Consider the following 17,069-nt stretch of genomic DNA (forward strand, 5'->3'; position numbering starts at 1 on the left):
TGTGAACTTTTCCTGTTCTGGTGCTTTACTTCTGTCACGTGAAACACACGAACCACTGATAATGGACCTCGATGCTGTAGGCGTAGGGTGTTGGGCTGGAGTACCGCTAAAACCCTACACCACAGATTCCCAAACTCCTCCTATAATGGTCTGAATTAAGACTAAAAAATATGTGTCCAGGCCTCCAGCTCGCACTGTGATGCACGATCAAATCCTTAAGTATAGTTTGCAACCATAGCTGCACGTGCTCCTGGGCAGAGTGCATGAAGCCCCTCCCTGTTTAGGAGGGAGACTTGAGACTTTGGACTTTGTAAGCATGTTTTCATGACAGGGCTCTCCAAAACGTACTACTATAGCTCTTGCCTGGTCTCTCCGTGACCCATCTGTCTTCTCTGTAATCAATCCTACATTCAGGGCAAAAAGAGAAGCCCATATCTCACCTATTCTGGTCACTGTTCGCTGCATGCCCATTGAAACCAGGCCCATATACAAGGCGGCCCTACACACATTCACACCTCACTACCGAGTGGAGAAACCTAAGCTGTCTGGAGGCCCCAGGCCATCGCGATATACAGAAGTCCTGGTGCTCCACCCTCCAACCCTTAGCAAAGGCTCACGGTCTAATCCTTCCCAGGAAATGGGACACCCCTCACCTACATACCACCGCCCCACCGGCGATCTTCAAAACGGAGTTTAAAACCCTAGACATTTCCCCTAAATGTCCCCTTAGTTAGCCTTTCCAATTGAAATGTGCTCTCACCTCAAATATCCTCTTAGCGAACCTCTCCTACGTCCGTTTTATTTGAACCAGTTGATCACCTGCTCGCTGCTCCTACCTACGTCCTCGAACTGTAATTTTATGGCTTATTAACGATCTGCTATTTTGAATCTTATGTAACGATTTACTGTAAAGCGCCCCAGTACCTCCGATGAATGCCCGCGCTATTTAAAAATGTGAGAATACTTAAATAAATAAATAAAATAAATAAAACTCCGTCCCTCTTGTGAACACACTTTACTAGAATGGATTGCCTGTGGTAAATGTACTCCTCCGCCTCTCTTTAAACACATCCCCTTTCAGGGGCGCCCAAAGTTTGCGTGTGTGCATTTATCGGATGAGGGGGTCTGCACAAAAAAAATCTGCAAAGACGCCCAGCCAGACATGGCTCATTAGGGCTTCCGAGAAAGACGCCGCTTCGGTTTTTGGCTGCTACTGATTGCGAGAGTCCGTAGTCCGGCCTCCTCCGTCCCCTGGCGCTATCGAACCCGTGCCAGGAAACGGCTTACTGGGGCAGAACAAAAGCTCTCCTATTTGACTCCGCAAGAATCAGAGGGTCAACGAGGGGGCGGGGTAGTGAATACCTTACTTAAGACGTCTGGATCTCAAGCCCTAGCGCCCCTGCATTACAGAGAGAAGCTAACATGTCACTGCATCCTCGGCGCAAGCTGACTGAAGCACGTCGGGACACAGAGAGGATTAAAAAAAAACAAGCACATGGCCTGCATTTCCTGTGGGCGGTTAAAGAGAAGAAATACGACGGACTGCTCTGAGTGTCTACCCAGCCTCGACTCAGCACCCAGCAGACAGAGCAGGGGATCGCATTTCAGTGACATGTGGTGGAAACAAAAGGACGGTGCACTGCACGATTCTTGTGCAATGTTTCGGCGCAGGCTAGTTCCAAACAGCTGTGACTCACGGAAAGCATGCCCGGCACGGCGAATGAAAGAATATTACAATCTGCTGTCCCGGTTATGCTTTGCCACTGATGTTTACTCCTAAGCAATAGCTCGGAGTCTCCAGTATTGACGACCTAATGTGGGCGGATTCAGTAGGCACACGGACAGCGGGAGGGGGGCGGGCAGGCACAGGACAGCGGGGGGGGGCGGAACGGACAGCGGGAGGGGGCGGGAACACGAACAGCGGGAGGGGGGGGGACGGGCACTCACTTGGACTTCTTCCGGCGGCCGTGGTCGGCATAATGACGAAAACAAACACCAAAAATAAAAAAACGAAACTCCGCCCACCGCCCGATGACGATGCAAAAAGGGTGGAGAGGTTAAAAATCTCGGGAACGCCCACGAATCTGGTCCTGCCTTGACGGACAGATCCGGCTTCCAATGGCTAGCCTCCATTTATGGAGCTAGCCAATGGAAGAAGGGGCGGATTCAAGTCCCCCATACTGCAAAACAAAAGATTTCTCCTGAGCGGAGCTAGGAGCTCCGGCCCCAGGCGAAATCTAAAAAAGTAGCTCCGAAAACATTTGCTAAAATGGGAGACGAAATGGATAGTAGTAATTGGTCCATGCTCTTGGGGAGGGCTAAACACAGGAAGAGGAATGACGAATGCACAACTTGGACAAATGGAAAGAAAATGAAAGCGACGAAGGAGCCAGCAAATGGACAGACAATGGGCAGGCTTGAGCCACAAAATCTAAACAACATGTTTATCTGAGACAGCGAGTGTGCTGTTACAACTGAGGGCTAAAAATCAATGTGTCTGTGTGTAATATAACTGGTGCTCATGTAAAGTGCTCCAATATCTTTGGGTTGAGTTTGCACTATATAAACAAAACTGCAAGCACACTGCAGACGCACTGCAGAGCACTTACACACACACTGCAGGCTCAATGAAGAGCACAATGCAGACCACACTTACAAGCACACTGCAGGCTTCCTATAGAGAATGCTGCGGAGCACACTTACGAGCACGCTGTTGAACAGGTTTACCAGTGCGCAGCAGGGCACTACATTAACAAGCGAATTATGGGACATTCTTAGGAGCTCACTGCAGGACAGGCTTATGAGCTCAATGTAGAGCATGCTGAAGAGACTGTTGTACGAAGGCAAAGTTTGAGACCCATTGGTATAAGGGGGTCACATTTACTCTAGTTTGCGCTGCACTTTAGCACGGAGTACTCGGCCATTACAGTAGGCCTCTGCAGAAATGTGAAGAAATGGAATGACTCACCAGATCCCTGGCCCAGGACATAGATGGTCTCTCCACGTCCCTCGTCCATCCGATCACGGAGCTGGCGAAGGAGACTGTCATACTGCTCACCGTTGGGGCTCACAAGGACCAGCTGCAAAGGAGCAAAATAGTCAGGGCATGGTGAGCACGAATTCCAAAAAAAAGCATACAACGTAAGGGGAGGGAAGAACGAAAGAACAGCTACTCTTCTGTGGGAAATCAGAATTATTTGTCTTTAAATAACAGATCAGTGTGTTGAAATACTAGAAGTACAAACCACTAACGATTGAGATTAACATATGTTTTGATGTACTGATCAGCAATATAATGTAAGGACTCAAGTATATTCATTGTTGTATCTGTCTCACACACACACAATGACCTATCAATACCCCTCTTCAGCAGAGAACAACTCCAAATTTTGTCAGAGCAACCCTGAGCTATGCTGTGATTACATATAATCAGATTTTTTTTTAAAAACACAGTTTGCTCAAGTGAGACGCTTGGACTAGGATCTAAGTGCTCCTGTTCCACAGCTCACATTCTGGACAAAAGGCACTTCTTCCTCGAACAGAGAGCTGGAGGTCCTAGAAGCAAGTACCCTTCCATTAGCTAGGAAGCGAACAGAGCATGAGCATGATGACGGACTATTGGGGAATCTTAAGAAACAGAGTAAGATTGGGGGCATGATAGTGGATTATGCCAGTCAAGGTGCTGGTGAACAAGACTACCTGGCTCAAGCTTCAATCTATTGAGCATTGTTTACAAAAACCATGTGGGCAGGAGCGGTAGCAATAATACAGACATCCGAACACAAGCAAAACTTCTGCGGTGATCTGAAAGCCACATTTGCTTATGTGGGGTAAGTACAAACTGTAATAGGAAGTACTGTCCTGGGAATTCTCACATAGCAAGGTACAAAACACAATCAAATGAGAAACAAAAGCACTAGAAAAGCACAGACAGGCACATTTTCAGCACATGTTGCAAACAGAAAAAGCTCATTACGGGCATTTAATTCCTCGGTTTTCAAAATAGAGTCTCACACCCAAATCAACAACATTGTCTCGGCCTAGAAACATGGGAAACGTCAGAGACTGTTCAGGAGGGGGTCACTTAATAAGCAGGAGCTACTGTGCCTCAAAAGTGGGGGCTGAGGTTGTTTGCCTCTGATGTCCTAGAGAGCCTGTTCCATTATGGCTCTGCACAGTACGCAAAGTACAACTCTTTCAACACTTCACTCTCAGGGTAGCAAGGGCGAACAGTAAAAGGCTTTGCATGGAGGTAATATGTGGTTGCTCAAGCTCAGAGCTTAACAATCAATCAACAGACCCAATAAAGTGAATATCCTGCCCAGATGCGTATCTTTAATCATTCAGTTCCACTCAATACTACTCAATACTACACACTATAATAATCAAAACAAGTTAGTGTTTCTGAGTGCTACTTGAAAGATTCTGCATCCAACCACTCCCTCTCTCTGTCTTCACTGTCCCCAAGCTCTCTTCCCAGCTCTGGATTGCCCCTCTCTCTAGTGGTAAACGGGAGTAGTGTCAATATATCATAGGTGCTGTTCCATACCCTCCAATGTGTATTTCTCGTACCTCTTCACAGGATAAGTCACTCCTCTCAGGATTGCTAACAGGCTGACCGGTGCTTAGAAAGTGTGCCCATACACTTGCGAGAAGAGTGGCACACCAGTAGGCTATTGTCCTTCACCTAAAAATTCTAAAGTGAAGGTTTGCATTCAGTGGAACACAAGCTATTCTTCTTCACAGTCGCCTAAATATGTGCATTTCTGCGATGTTGTGGTCCCGTTAGTAAGTGTAGACCCACAGGGTCCTCACACTCAGCCGATGCAACATATGCCCTACCTGACTGGACCACATGTGTAGCCCCCCGAAAGGCCACTGACACTTGGGTAGTTGCAGCCATGTACAAGCCAGTCACTAATTCTGCAGATGCAGCCCCACATTGGCGAATTAGCAAGACGCAAGCACAGCCTCAATCAGCTTCAACAATCACACTTTCGCTGTTCCAACCTGAAATAATTAGGAGACTCTAGGGGGGCGGAAGGGGCCTGTGACACCTGGTCCATCCCCCCAGGATCTCTCTCCAGCAGTCTGCTTCTTCTGAGCACCCCCCCCCCCCCCCCCCCAACCACCATGAATGTACTGGACCGTGTTCCTTCCTGGACAGTTTCGCTTTCTGCAAGGTAGTTTTCTTCCCTCTCCCGAGAGGCAGACTTCTAGGTGCTTTAGAACAGTACACAGCTTCTCTAGGAAGATATGGAGATTTCAGGTTATGTCCCCACACCTATGGAAAACCGGCTGTCATGCAGACACCGTGTCCAGTGGCACAGCAGCCATCTAAGTACTCTGCTGAGCACGCTTTCCCTTGGTCATAGAGGACATGGGACAGGAATAAAGGGGAAGATTACTGAGCAGATTCTTGCTAACTAATAACCTCACAGAATATCTAAATGGGTCCTGTCTCTGCTCCCCTCACTTCACTGCCTGGGTATCTTCCTGCACTGTATAGAGGAGAGGGAGAAATAAATGCGGACTCTCTAAGAGCACAGTCCTCACCCTCCATCTTGGGCCAGAAAGGGGCATCCAAAATGGATCCCAAATTTCTCCATTACACATGCTGCCTTACCAATGACAAGCACGTACCCACAAGAAACACACTAAACATTCACTCTGGATATTAGCATAAGGGACTGAGCCAGCGCATAGAAGCAGAACGTTACAGGAGACGACTGAAGGCCTCCACCCAAGTGATCCAAACAAAATAGTCTGATCACACAACTGGTCCTTAAAATATGGTTACTGCGACCACCACTCTATATGTTAACAAAATAATGACACAAACAGCAGTCCTCTGTCTCAAGTGAGGGAAAGCATGTTGTGACCCTCCAGACCATAGGACATGCTTAAATCTCTGCACCCATGCTACATCACTGTGATGCCAGGGCTAAAAATAAAATCGAAGAGAGTCCCGAGCCATCTTGGATCTGGGAAAAAGGTTGTGAATATTACATACAGGGAAATGCGCCTTGCTTAGTAGCACTGTCAAAAACCAAGGATAAATCTCACTCTACCGGACCTCTTCAACATTTTTGAAGCGCTCTGGGATGAATGAAGTTTGGTCAAATGGTATCTGTTCCTCTGTGACCCTTGGAAATATACACTCAAAAAGTAGGGAGAATGTGGAAAACGTGTTTCTTTGAAAATGCAGTTCCTTGGATCAAAGGAAGAGAGCTCTTGTGAAGTTTAGGTTGCCAAACACCGCACAGCTGAGATAATACACAGGTAAACATTAAACAGATACATGCCTGAAGCCAAAAACTAGTTGGCCAGGTTGACTGAGACTGATCAAACAGCATCACTAAAGTTGTAAAGCTGTGCTCCCTTTGACAGACTTACAGATAGTCCATCAGACGAGAGGCAGGCGGTACTATAAGCAGCAGAGATCACATTCACTCCTCTAGACTATGGAACCCATGAAAGAATAGGAGACTGACAGGAATCGTGTTGTATTGAGGCATTTGCAAGTGTGAAACTGAATTGGAATAGCAAAACCCCACTTCTAACAGCCAAGCGAAAGCCTTCCTTTGAGATAACTGATTTTACCACTCCTTAGATACGGAGGTTGTGATATGTAAAGAGGATAGGCAGTTCAGACCATTCCTGGATTCTGTGGAAACAAGACCATCAGACAAATGGGCCTGCTCTCTTGGGGACAATGCTGGTCCAACCAGAGGGTATTAAATGGCTGCGCATAGCAATAGACATGCACCACGGTGCAAATCTAACTTTTTTTGCCTTTATTCGAAGCAGTTCATAAAGAACATGTATTAGGTGTCTTTGTGAACTACAGGTGTTATGCACATAATTCTTAAAGGATTTGCCAGTGCCAATGTTCCCGATGTTCTCGGGCTGAAATTAGTTTGAGGTAACGTCTGGTGACCTCAAATGCTACAAGTTTCACCTCCCTCAACGCTACCCAAAAGCAGACCAAAGACAATAAAACCAACTAACATCACATGTCCATTTTTTTCGTCTCTTCTACACCTGCATTTCCTTCTTTCTGTCCCCTGCCATCCAGTACTGGTGTGCGATGGGTCGCTTAGCCACAATCCAAGAAACCAACATAGCAGGGCTTCAAGGCAAAGGGTTAGGGAAAAGATGGTTTGCTTCTCTTGCAGGAGTCTAACGAGAAGTATGGGTCTTAGCAAACCGGCTTCAGCTGCATAAAAAGGCACCACTCCCTTTCTGAGCCACAGAGCTGGCAAGGAGATAAGACATGTGCTACAGTGAGAGACCACAAGTGGAGAGTGTGAGACAAAAGTCCTGAGTTCAGAATCGAGTGCGGCCTTCTGCACCACGTCAGGCCCAGACCCACACAAACAGCAGTCTGTCTACACGGTTTAAGCCAAGGCGAGCCAAACAATATCTCCAATGCCTGCAAATAGTCTCAGGCAAACCTAATGTTGTCTTTTCAAGTATCACCGGAGGCAGGGCTGTCTATCTCCACACACGTCATTCCTCAACACATCCTATGCTGAAGACCTTAGTGCCAGATCAGTATAGAGGATGCCCAGTCTTAAGACACCCAGCATGTAAGGAGCGCTTCTTAGGCTGCCAAATGTGTGTTGCTTCGGGTAAATGTGCAGCACAATAGTTGCACAAACAAAACATGTACACGGATTTGAGAAATTAGAGTGCAAAGGACACACAGATGTTCCAATCTAATGCTGTAAGCAGGCAAGCGTACCCAATTCAAACACTTATGCAATTTACCGATGAGCCTTCACTGAACACTAAATCCATTCACGTTCAAGTTTGACTTCCAGTACAACAGATCTATTGACATCTACAAAGACATTTCACAAGTATCAAGAGACAGGATTCACAAATGTGGGTGTAGCTTTACAATGGAGACTCACAGATGACGGATTCAGACACCCCTTGTACAGTTAAAGCTCAATTTACCACATATCCACCCAAGACAGTTTCACATGCAATTACAGATCTACAGACATACTGCATTCCGAAGAGCCCCTCCACTACCTGTAAGTGGCTTTTGCTTTCCACCACGGTGTCCCTTTTCCTACAGAGCACTTCAATGCTTTATAGAGAAACGGACTCTACATAATGACACTTATACAGATTAAACTTTCTAGTGTATGTTTCTGCATGCAACAGAGCCAAAGATGTGTACAAGTGTGTATCATAAATTCCTCATATAACAGACACACACATGTACACCATTATGCCAAGTACACATGTAACAAACAGATCTGTGGCTAAGGGTACAACCTAATATTTCCCAAGCAACATCTTAAAACAATTTTACAACTCTATAACAGAAGTTACACAGGCGACACCCACAAACAATAATATACCTTTATAATGTGAGCTACATATGTGACAAGTCCACAATCAAGTATACAACTTTCATATTATAATTTACAAAAGAATACATCCAGATGTGCACTTCATGATTCCAGCTGCACATTCAGATCCGCAGAAGTACCGTATAGCTAGGTCTAGAAGCACGAACAACAAGAACGTGTGCAATTTTATAATTAAGGCTACCAGTTTTCCCTTTTTACTGATTTTAAATACTTATTGAAAACTATGTTTTATGCAAGTATTTATTTTTTAAATATGGATAAAAACGTACATTCGGTTATTTTTTTATAACCAATTACAAATACTGTCAGACATGACTGCGAGGCCAATGCTATGCTGACAAGTAACAGAGTTAAAACAAGCATTGAAAATACAATAGGTCTCGCCTTTGATTAAGTTAAAGCCATTTGCTTTGCTAATGGTATTGTATAGCAAAGCAAATGGCTTTAACTTAATGAAACGATACAGAAAAGGGGGTGGTGATGAACAGAGTGTCTGAATTAAGCAGACCACTCTTACCCAGTCCAAAGATCAGGGCTTGATCCATCACCGTTATTTATCTCACTGCCCCATCCCAGCTCAGAACCTGGCTATATGCAAATTAGTCTGTCCCTGGCCCAGTGCATCATGGGAACAGGGCAGACCAAACTACCAAGCCAATTCTTCACCAGAAAGGAGACAAGCTACCGGGGACCGGTTTCTGGCATTTCAGCCTCTTCGGCCCGGCTTGCTTGAATCCTGATGGAGCAGTGAGAAAGGGACTCATGTCTGAGTATACCCTGCCACACCTATAGTGGCCAAAAACGATACAGAAAAGGGGGTGGTGATGAACAGAGTGTCTGAATTAAGCAGACCACTCTTACCCAGTCCAAAGATCAGGGCTTGATCCATCACCGTTATTTATCTCACTGCCCCATCCCAGCTCAGAACCTGGCTATATGCAAATTAGTCTGTCCCTGGCCCAGTGCATCATGGGAACAGGGCAGACCAAACTACCAAGCCAATTCTTCACCAGAAAGGAGACAAGCTACCGGGGACCGGTTTCTGGCATTTCAGCCTCTTCGGCCCGGCTTGCTTGAATCCTGATGGAGCAGTGAGAAAGGGACTCATGTCTGAGTATACCCTGCCACACCTATAGTGGCCAAAAACGATACAGAAAAGGATTCAAGCAAGCCGGGCCGAAGACGCCTGAAATGGCAGAAACCGGTCCCCGGAAGCTTGTTTCCTTCCCAGTACAAGAATTGGCTTGGTAGTTTGGTTTGCCCTGTTCCCATCATGCACTGGGACAGGAACAGACTAATTTGCATATAGCCAAGTTCTGAGCTGGGATGGTGCAGTGAGCTAAAAAACGGTGATGGATCAAGCCCTGATCTTTGGACTGGGTAAGAGTGGTCTGCTTAATTCAGGCACTCTGTTCATCACCACCCCCTTTTCTGAATCATTTTGTCCACCATAAGCGTGGAAGGGTATACTCAGATGTGAGTCCCTTGCTCATTGCACCATCAGGATTCAAGCAAGCCGGGCCGAAGACGCCTGAAATGGCAGAAACCGGTCCCCGGAAGCTTGTTTCCTTCCCAGTACAAGAATTGGCTTGGTAGTTTGGTTTGCCCTGTTCCCATCATGCACTGGGACAGGAACAGACTAATTTGCATATAGCCAAGTTCTGAGCTGGGATGGTGCAGTGAGCTAAAAAACGGTGATGGATCAAGCCCTGATCTTTGGACTGGGTAAGAGTGGTCTGCTTAATTCAGGCACTCTGTTCATCACCACCCCCTTTTCTGAATCTTTAACTTAATGAAAGGCAATTGCATTGCAAAGACCTATTGCATTTGTAATGCTTGTTATGTCAGTGCCCCTTGGGGCGTGGCTTAGCAAGCCACGATGGCGGCTGTGTCTTGCTGAGGCTCCGCGATCGGGCTAGCATCCTGCCCAATTCCTGAGATCGCCGGGAGCCTCAACCTACTACGAAAGCACCTGTGGTACCCCCACTCCCTGAGGTATCCTCCTGGTGGGCCGAGTAGACTGCCGGTGCACGGCACCCACGACATATCTTCTACCGGAGCCGTGCGCCGAGTTCTCAAGATGGCGGTAGCGGCTCCGCATCACAGACGCCTGCATCGCCAGGAGCCAGTTCACTGAGCGGAGACCCTCGCAGGGGAGACCAGCCAACAACTACAGAGATCCCTGGGGTGCGGTAGGATCGGCCCTCGCCGGTGTGCCCCGGACCGAGCTTTCCCCTGGGAAGGTGAGTGCCCGCCCTCCCCCCTTCCCACCTCCGGGGACTTCGGAGCTGCTACCCGGGCGGCCTCCTGCCCCCTCCGGGACTCATAGGGGGGCGTGGACCGCGTCGTCCCCCGGCCGGGGGAGCCGAGACATTCCTGCCGCCCCGGGCGGATACACGATCCCGAGCGCCTGACCTTAAAATGGCGCCCGGGGAGTCCCGGAGACAGTGACCAGCACAAACCTCGTCTTGGGTGCAGAAGCGCTCCCCCGAGCCTACAGCGGCCACGCGCCGTACCAGAGACGTCCTACCACCACCCCTGGTCCCCCGGGATCATACCACGTGATCCTCGCCCCGACCGCCGGGGGAGGGGGGGGGGGGACGCCATTCTTGAGGACTTGAACAGCAGTGGAGAGGGGAGCCCCCCCTGTCGACACGCGCCCGTGGACACCCACACGGCCTCCTGCCGCACCACTGAAAGCTGTAGATCACCGGAGCGCCCCGGTACCCCGGGATACACCCGTAATTACCACTGGGCTGCCATCCACCCTCCAACACTGGTGATCGGCGACCCGCTGCCCCCGGCACCTACAGGAACGCAGCGCTATCTTCCCCGGACCCATGGGGAAAACACGGGGCTCACAGATGACTGCTGTCCCTGAAACAGCCCTTGAGAAGATGCCACACGCGGGGACCGGGGCACAGGCCAACACGCCACTCACGGACCCCACACTATCGGCGAAACTGGACCAGGTGCTAGCGGCTATCGAGCTGTCCCGACTCTCAATGGAGGAACGGTTGGGTGTCCTGACAACGGACATTAGCCTAATTCGCGACGATCATCGTAAGTTGGCGGATAGAGTGAAAGAGGGGGAACGGGCCGTGGCCACACTGCAGCCCACGGTGAAAGCGCAGGAGACGGACATGAAGGAGGTCATGCGCCGCGTGACGGCCCTCGAGGAGCGCGCAACTGATTTGGAAGGGCGCTCGAGACGATGTAACATTCGCGTCCTGGGTCTGCCGGAGGGGATTGAGAACTCAGACCCTTTGACCTACATGGAATCATGGATCAGATCGTTCACCCCCGAGTCAGAACGCTCAGCATTCTATCGAGAGAGCCCACAGGGTCCCTGCTCGGAAACCCCAGTCAGGCCTCCCTCCACGCCCCATGCTCGCCAAATTCCTGCACTTCCGAGACCGCGATGCGGTGCTTCGAGCGGCCCGGACGGCGGGTCCCCTGCAGGTGGAGGACCAACAGGTCATGGTATTCCCAGACTATGCCCGAGAAGTTCAGCAGCAACGATCTAACTTTCTGGAGGTTAAAAGGCGCCTTCGCGCGAATGGTGTCCAATACTCATTGTTGTTCCCAGCCCGCCTCAAAGTGTTGCACAAAGGGAAGGCCATATTCTTCACCACGGCGGAGGAAGCACGGGATTGGACTGAGTTTCATTGCCCACTGATCCCTAAACCCGGACCCCAGCGAACGCACAACAACGAATCACGAAGATCCAGAAGACGGGACACGAACCGCACCCAGGCAGACCCATCCAAAAATCAGCCATCCTCCCACTCGGGATCACCCGACCTCACGCAAATCATGCAGGAGAGGCGGGACGCCCTACGAGCGGTGACCGAACTCAATACATCACCCCTCGCATCGGACCTGAAATGCCAACCGCACCTATTCACACCTGAGAAAGACCGGGACAGTGATGGCACAATGTCAGGGTTTGGCCCACTCTCTTCCCCCCTCATTGCAACAAACGCATTGGACGCTACCCTGGCTGAACACCCGGACGCCTCTTCATGATGAGCGGGAGACAGCTGCTGTATCCTCTTTTATTGGTTACCCAATGTACTATACGATGTTTGTGAGCCGAAATTGCATAATCAGATAGCTTTCTGCGCTTGCGTGCGATAATCACATCTCCTACAAAAGCCCGATCCGCGCACAAGCCTGGCAGACACACGCTGCCACCCCCACAAGATTCTGTTGTAAACTCTCCCCTCGTGGGACACTGGTTTGGATATGCCACCCCCGGTGACATATCCCCAGCATTGGGACTGTTGCCCACACATGGTTCTCCCTGTTGTTATCCCCGTTAGTCCCCCCCCTATGCTTCAGGAAGCTTGGCGAGCAAGAGCACACACGAGTCATAAGACCCTGGTGGCCTCGGGAAATGCAAGGGGGCCCCGTCCACAAACACGACACCCTAGTGATGGCGATCTCACGACCGGATGTTAACGTGCTCACACTGAACGTGCGGGGTCTACACACTCCCAACAAACGCTACTCTGTTTACTCCTACATTAAGCGCATGTCGGCCAGTATTGCACTTCTGCAGGAAACGCATATTAACGCTACCGAACTAGGCCGGCTACAGACCAAGTGGCGGGGGACCTTTTGTGCCACACAATACTCAGCATTTGCGCGCGGCGCCTTAGTATGGGTTAGACCAGGCACCCCCTTCCGAGTGCTCAGACGGGTGGTAGACAGGGAGGGCAGATATGCATTTCTGGAGGGAATATTAGACGGACAAGGGATCCTCCTAGGCAGCATTTACGCCCCTAACACAGAGCAGGATAAATTCTGGGACCACCTCCCGGGAGTCTTAGCCCAGTTCACCACGGTCCCATGGGTGTTGGGAGGTGACTACAATTGCGCGCTGGACCCCATTCTGGACCGATCACCCCCCCCCGCACACTCCCCAGTCCCTCGACAAGCGGAACTCTTTAGAGCTTGGGCCACACATTGGGCGCTTACGGACGCATGGCGACACTTGCATCCACTGACCCGCATCTACTCATTTCACTCGATACCTCACAACCTCCGGGTTCGCCTAGACAGATTCTTATGCTCCGCATCGATCCTCCCTAAGGTCACATCCTCGGACTACCTGGGCCGGATCCTTTCGGATCATGACGCTCACATCTTACGTCTGACCTGACGCCCCCCACACCCACCAGTCCCCACTTGGCATCTCCCTAGAGACTGCCTGTCAGACCCGGTCTTTAGAGACACACACAACACTAGCATTCGAGATTACTTTTCACACAACACGGACACAGCGTCGTCGGCACTGGTGGAGTGGGATGCATTTAAAGTAGTGGCATGGGGGGAATTCATTAAACAGATTGCAGGGGTTCGCCGCACATTGGAACAAACACTCCTGACCTCGGAACGGCGTCTAGCTGCACTCACTAAGCGCACTGATGACTCGGAAGACCACACCGTACTCACAGCCGAAGCGAAGGCAATCTATCAGACCGCCTGTGCCGATCTTCGGAAATACAATTTCAGGGCCTATGCCTCCAGAGTTCACAAGCACAGGGACAAAACGGGGGCGATGCTCGCCTGGATGGCGAAGCAGGACACCGAAATCAAACCAATCACGGATATTATCACCCCGGAGGGTGTGCTGGTGCGATCTCAAGTCGAGATCCTCCGGGCGTTCCAATGCTATTACGCCCAAGTATACGGAGCCCCGACCCGACACTCCCCAACGCTCGTGGATCACTTCCTCGACCCACTGACGCTATCCACGATATCGGATGCAGATAGGCATGCGCTCGACACTAAGATAGTACCCTCAGATATCACACAAGCGATGCGTGCCCTGTCTCGGAATAAAGCACCGGGACTCGACGGCTTCCCACTAGAATACTACTCGACGTTTTCTCCCCTGGTGGTCCCCCGATTGGTTCGGATGTTTAAGGCGTCCCTCCATTTGGGACGGCTACCCCAGTCACTACGAGAGTCCGTGATTGTTACCTTTCCCAAACCCCACAGGGACCCACTCCATATGGGTTCGTACCGCCCGATCACTCTTCTGTCAGCAGACTGTAAGATACTAGGGAAGATCCTAGCTGACAGATATGCCCAGGTCATACGCCCATTGGTCCACCCGGACCAATGTGGCTTCGTTCCGGGGCGGAACACCTCACAAAATCTCCGCCGAGTCTTCCATGTCCAGGATCAGGTACGCGACAGATTCCCCCGCGCCGCCTGCCTCATTATGGATTTGGAAAAGGCATTTGACACTCTCGCATGGCCATTCCTCTTCTCGGTCCTGCGTCGCCTCAACGTAGGCCCGACGCTCATGGCGTACACACGCCTCCTGTACACCGACCTGACCACGCGAGTGCGGATAGGGAAACACATCTCATCTGCATTTGAGGTTCAACGAGGCACGAGACAGGGGTGCCCCCTGTCACCTCTTTTATTTGCCCTGGCCGTCGAACCGCTGGCGGTTAGACTGCGCCAGGAGGGGATATATTGGGGCATTCCGCTCACGGACGGTACTCATTGCGTCTCTATGTACGCGGATGACCTCCTCATTTACGTCCGGGACATCGAGACTGACCTAACCCCCATAGGGGTGGCACTCGCTGAATTCGCGGACGCCTCGGGACTCCAGGTGAACTGGGACGAGTCCACGATTTATCTCTTCCATCAGAGCCTACCTCCCCGGGACGTGGCACTGGGGACCCATATACTCTCATGGTCCACGAAGCCCCCCGGTACCTTGGTGTCCGCCTGTACCACTCTCCGGCGGATATCTTTGAGGGTAATCACCGTAGAACCCTCGCTAGCCTACGCCTGACGGTCGCCTTCTGGAATAAACTCCTGTTGGCCCCCATAGGGCAGATAGCCCTGGCGAAAATGGTGATGCTTCCCCGACTCCTCTACCACTTCACTAACTTGCCGGTGGTGCCACCCAGGTCCTTTTTCCAGGACCTTGACTCCCTCTTGGGTACCCTTATTTGGGGAGACGGCAGACATAGGGTGGCCCTGAAAACCCTCCAACTTCCTACAACACAAGGTGGGCTCGGAGCTCCCTCCTTTGAATCCTATTTCCTGGCGGCGCAGCTCCAATGGCTATCGTATTGGACGGCGGACCGTCACACCCGAGAGACATTTACTTCGACTGGCAGAGTAACAACCCCGGAAATCACCCGACTTCTCCTCCTGGGCACCAAGCCCCGACGAACATACCCCCTGCAAGTCACAATAGCACGTCGGTGTATGATGCGGATCCACCGGATGTCCCCAGGTAGACCCCCATACTCCCCACTACTGCCATTGATAGGCTGACCCAGTCGAGACTCATATTTCACGGCTCCAATGCTAACTGCATGGACGCAAAGTGCCATCACGGACATGGAGTCGCTATTTGAGGGGGGTCAGTTGAAACCAATTGACCGACTGGTCGCTGAATACGCACTTCCCCCGGGTCAATTCCTCCGATATCGACAGTTGCTCGAGGGACTCCGTCCCTACTATAATCTCCAGGCCGGCGAACCTGATACGCATCCTGTAATACACACTATCCACCACATGGGAGTGGAGCGCCACTTGGTCACCTGGCTATATGAGTCGATCCAGGAACTCACGCACGCCCCCCTGACAACCCTGCGGGCCACATGGGAGGAAGACATCGGACGTGCACTACACGACTCAGAGTGGACCAGAGCGCTCGAGGCCCCAAAACGCGTCTCCAGGAATGCACGCTTCAAAAACATTCAATACTGTATTTTGCACAGGGCATACCTCACCCCAGCACGCCTGCAAAGGTTCTACCCATCGACACAATTCCTATGCCCCCGATGTCACTCCCCTGATGCGAATTTTCGTCACATGTTCTGGAGCTGTCCCGACCTGCACTCCCTATGGCAAACGGTGCACGACACACTAGCGGATATCACAGGCCTCGCAACACTAGCCTCCTGGGAATCCTGCGCGCTAGGCATATTTCACGTCCCTAAGCGAGCACCGGTGCACAGACGCTTTGTGTCCTTAGCGCTGCTACTGGCGAAAAGATGCATCGCCATGCACTGGCGGTCCTCAGAAGGTCCCCCCATAGCGGCATGGACGGGGGCGGTCTGCAAGTGGGCGGCGGCGGAGGAGGATGCCCTTAGGGAGGAGGAGGCTAGAGGTGCGCGGAAAGATCCCATCTCTATGGAATGGGCTATGCTCCTTCTTCGCTTCCGGCAGTCCGTGCACACAGTAGACCCACCTACACCCCCCCCCCCCACCCGAGAGCGCCCTTAATCCTGGACTGCTGCCCACCATCCCAGTATCGAACCCCGGTGCTCCACACTCCCTCGTCACCGCCCCGCTACCATGTCATCCGTCCTGCTACTCACATGAGTGGGAGGCCCCCACCTCCCGATTGCCCAACCTCATTATGAGTACATACTGGGGATCCCACTGCCTTCCGACACCTGAAGCCTGTTCTATCTCCCGCTGCTCTTGCTAACGCCTTTACGCTTTCCCCCCACAGTTCTGTCCCCCCCGTTACCTGGTAACGCCGCTGTGCGAACGGTACAGACCCCGACCCTTTACCCTAGAGGCGGGAATTCACACACCCACTGTTATTCTTCGTACCCCCCCTGCGAAGCACGTTCACTGTATTCCTGCCTGAAATCATATGGGATTGATCTGTACTGTTTAATGGAG

At 51.0% G+C, this 17,069-nt stretch overlaps 1 protein-coding gene across 2 annotated transcripts in view; it reads right to left on the reverse strand.

The window, feature by feature from the left end:
• Nucleotides 1-17,069, reverse strand: part of GTPBP1 (GTP binding protein 1) — a 67,724-nt gene that overhangs the window by 32,545 nt on the left and 18,110 nt on the right. For both annotated transcript variants that reach the window (XM_078683556.1, XM_078683550.1), the window contains exon 2: nt 2,969-3,080. In XM_078683556.1, the coding sequence (XP_078539682.1) occupies nt 2,969-3,080 (112 nt within the window). The remainder of the gene's footprint in view (nt 1-2,968; nt 3,081-17,069) is intronic.

The sequence above is a fragment of the Lissotriton helveticus genome, chromosome 1_1 (assembly GCF_964261635.1).
Source record: "Lissotriton helveticus chromosome 1_1, aLisHel1.1, whole genome shotgun sequence".
In the NCBI taxonomy this organism is placed as follows: Eukaryota; Metazoa; Chordata; class Amphibia; order Caudata; family Salamandridae; genus Lissotriton; species Lissotriton helveticus.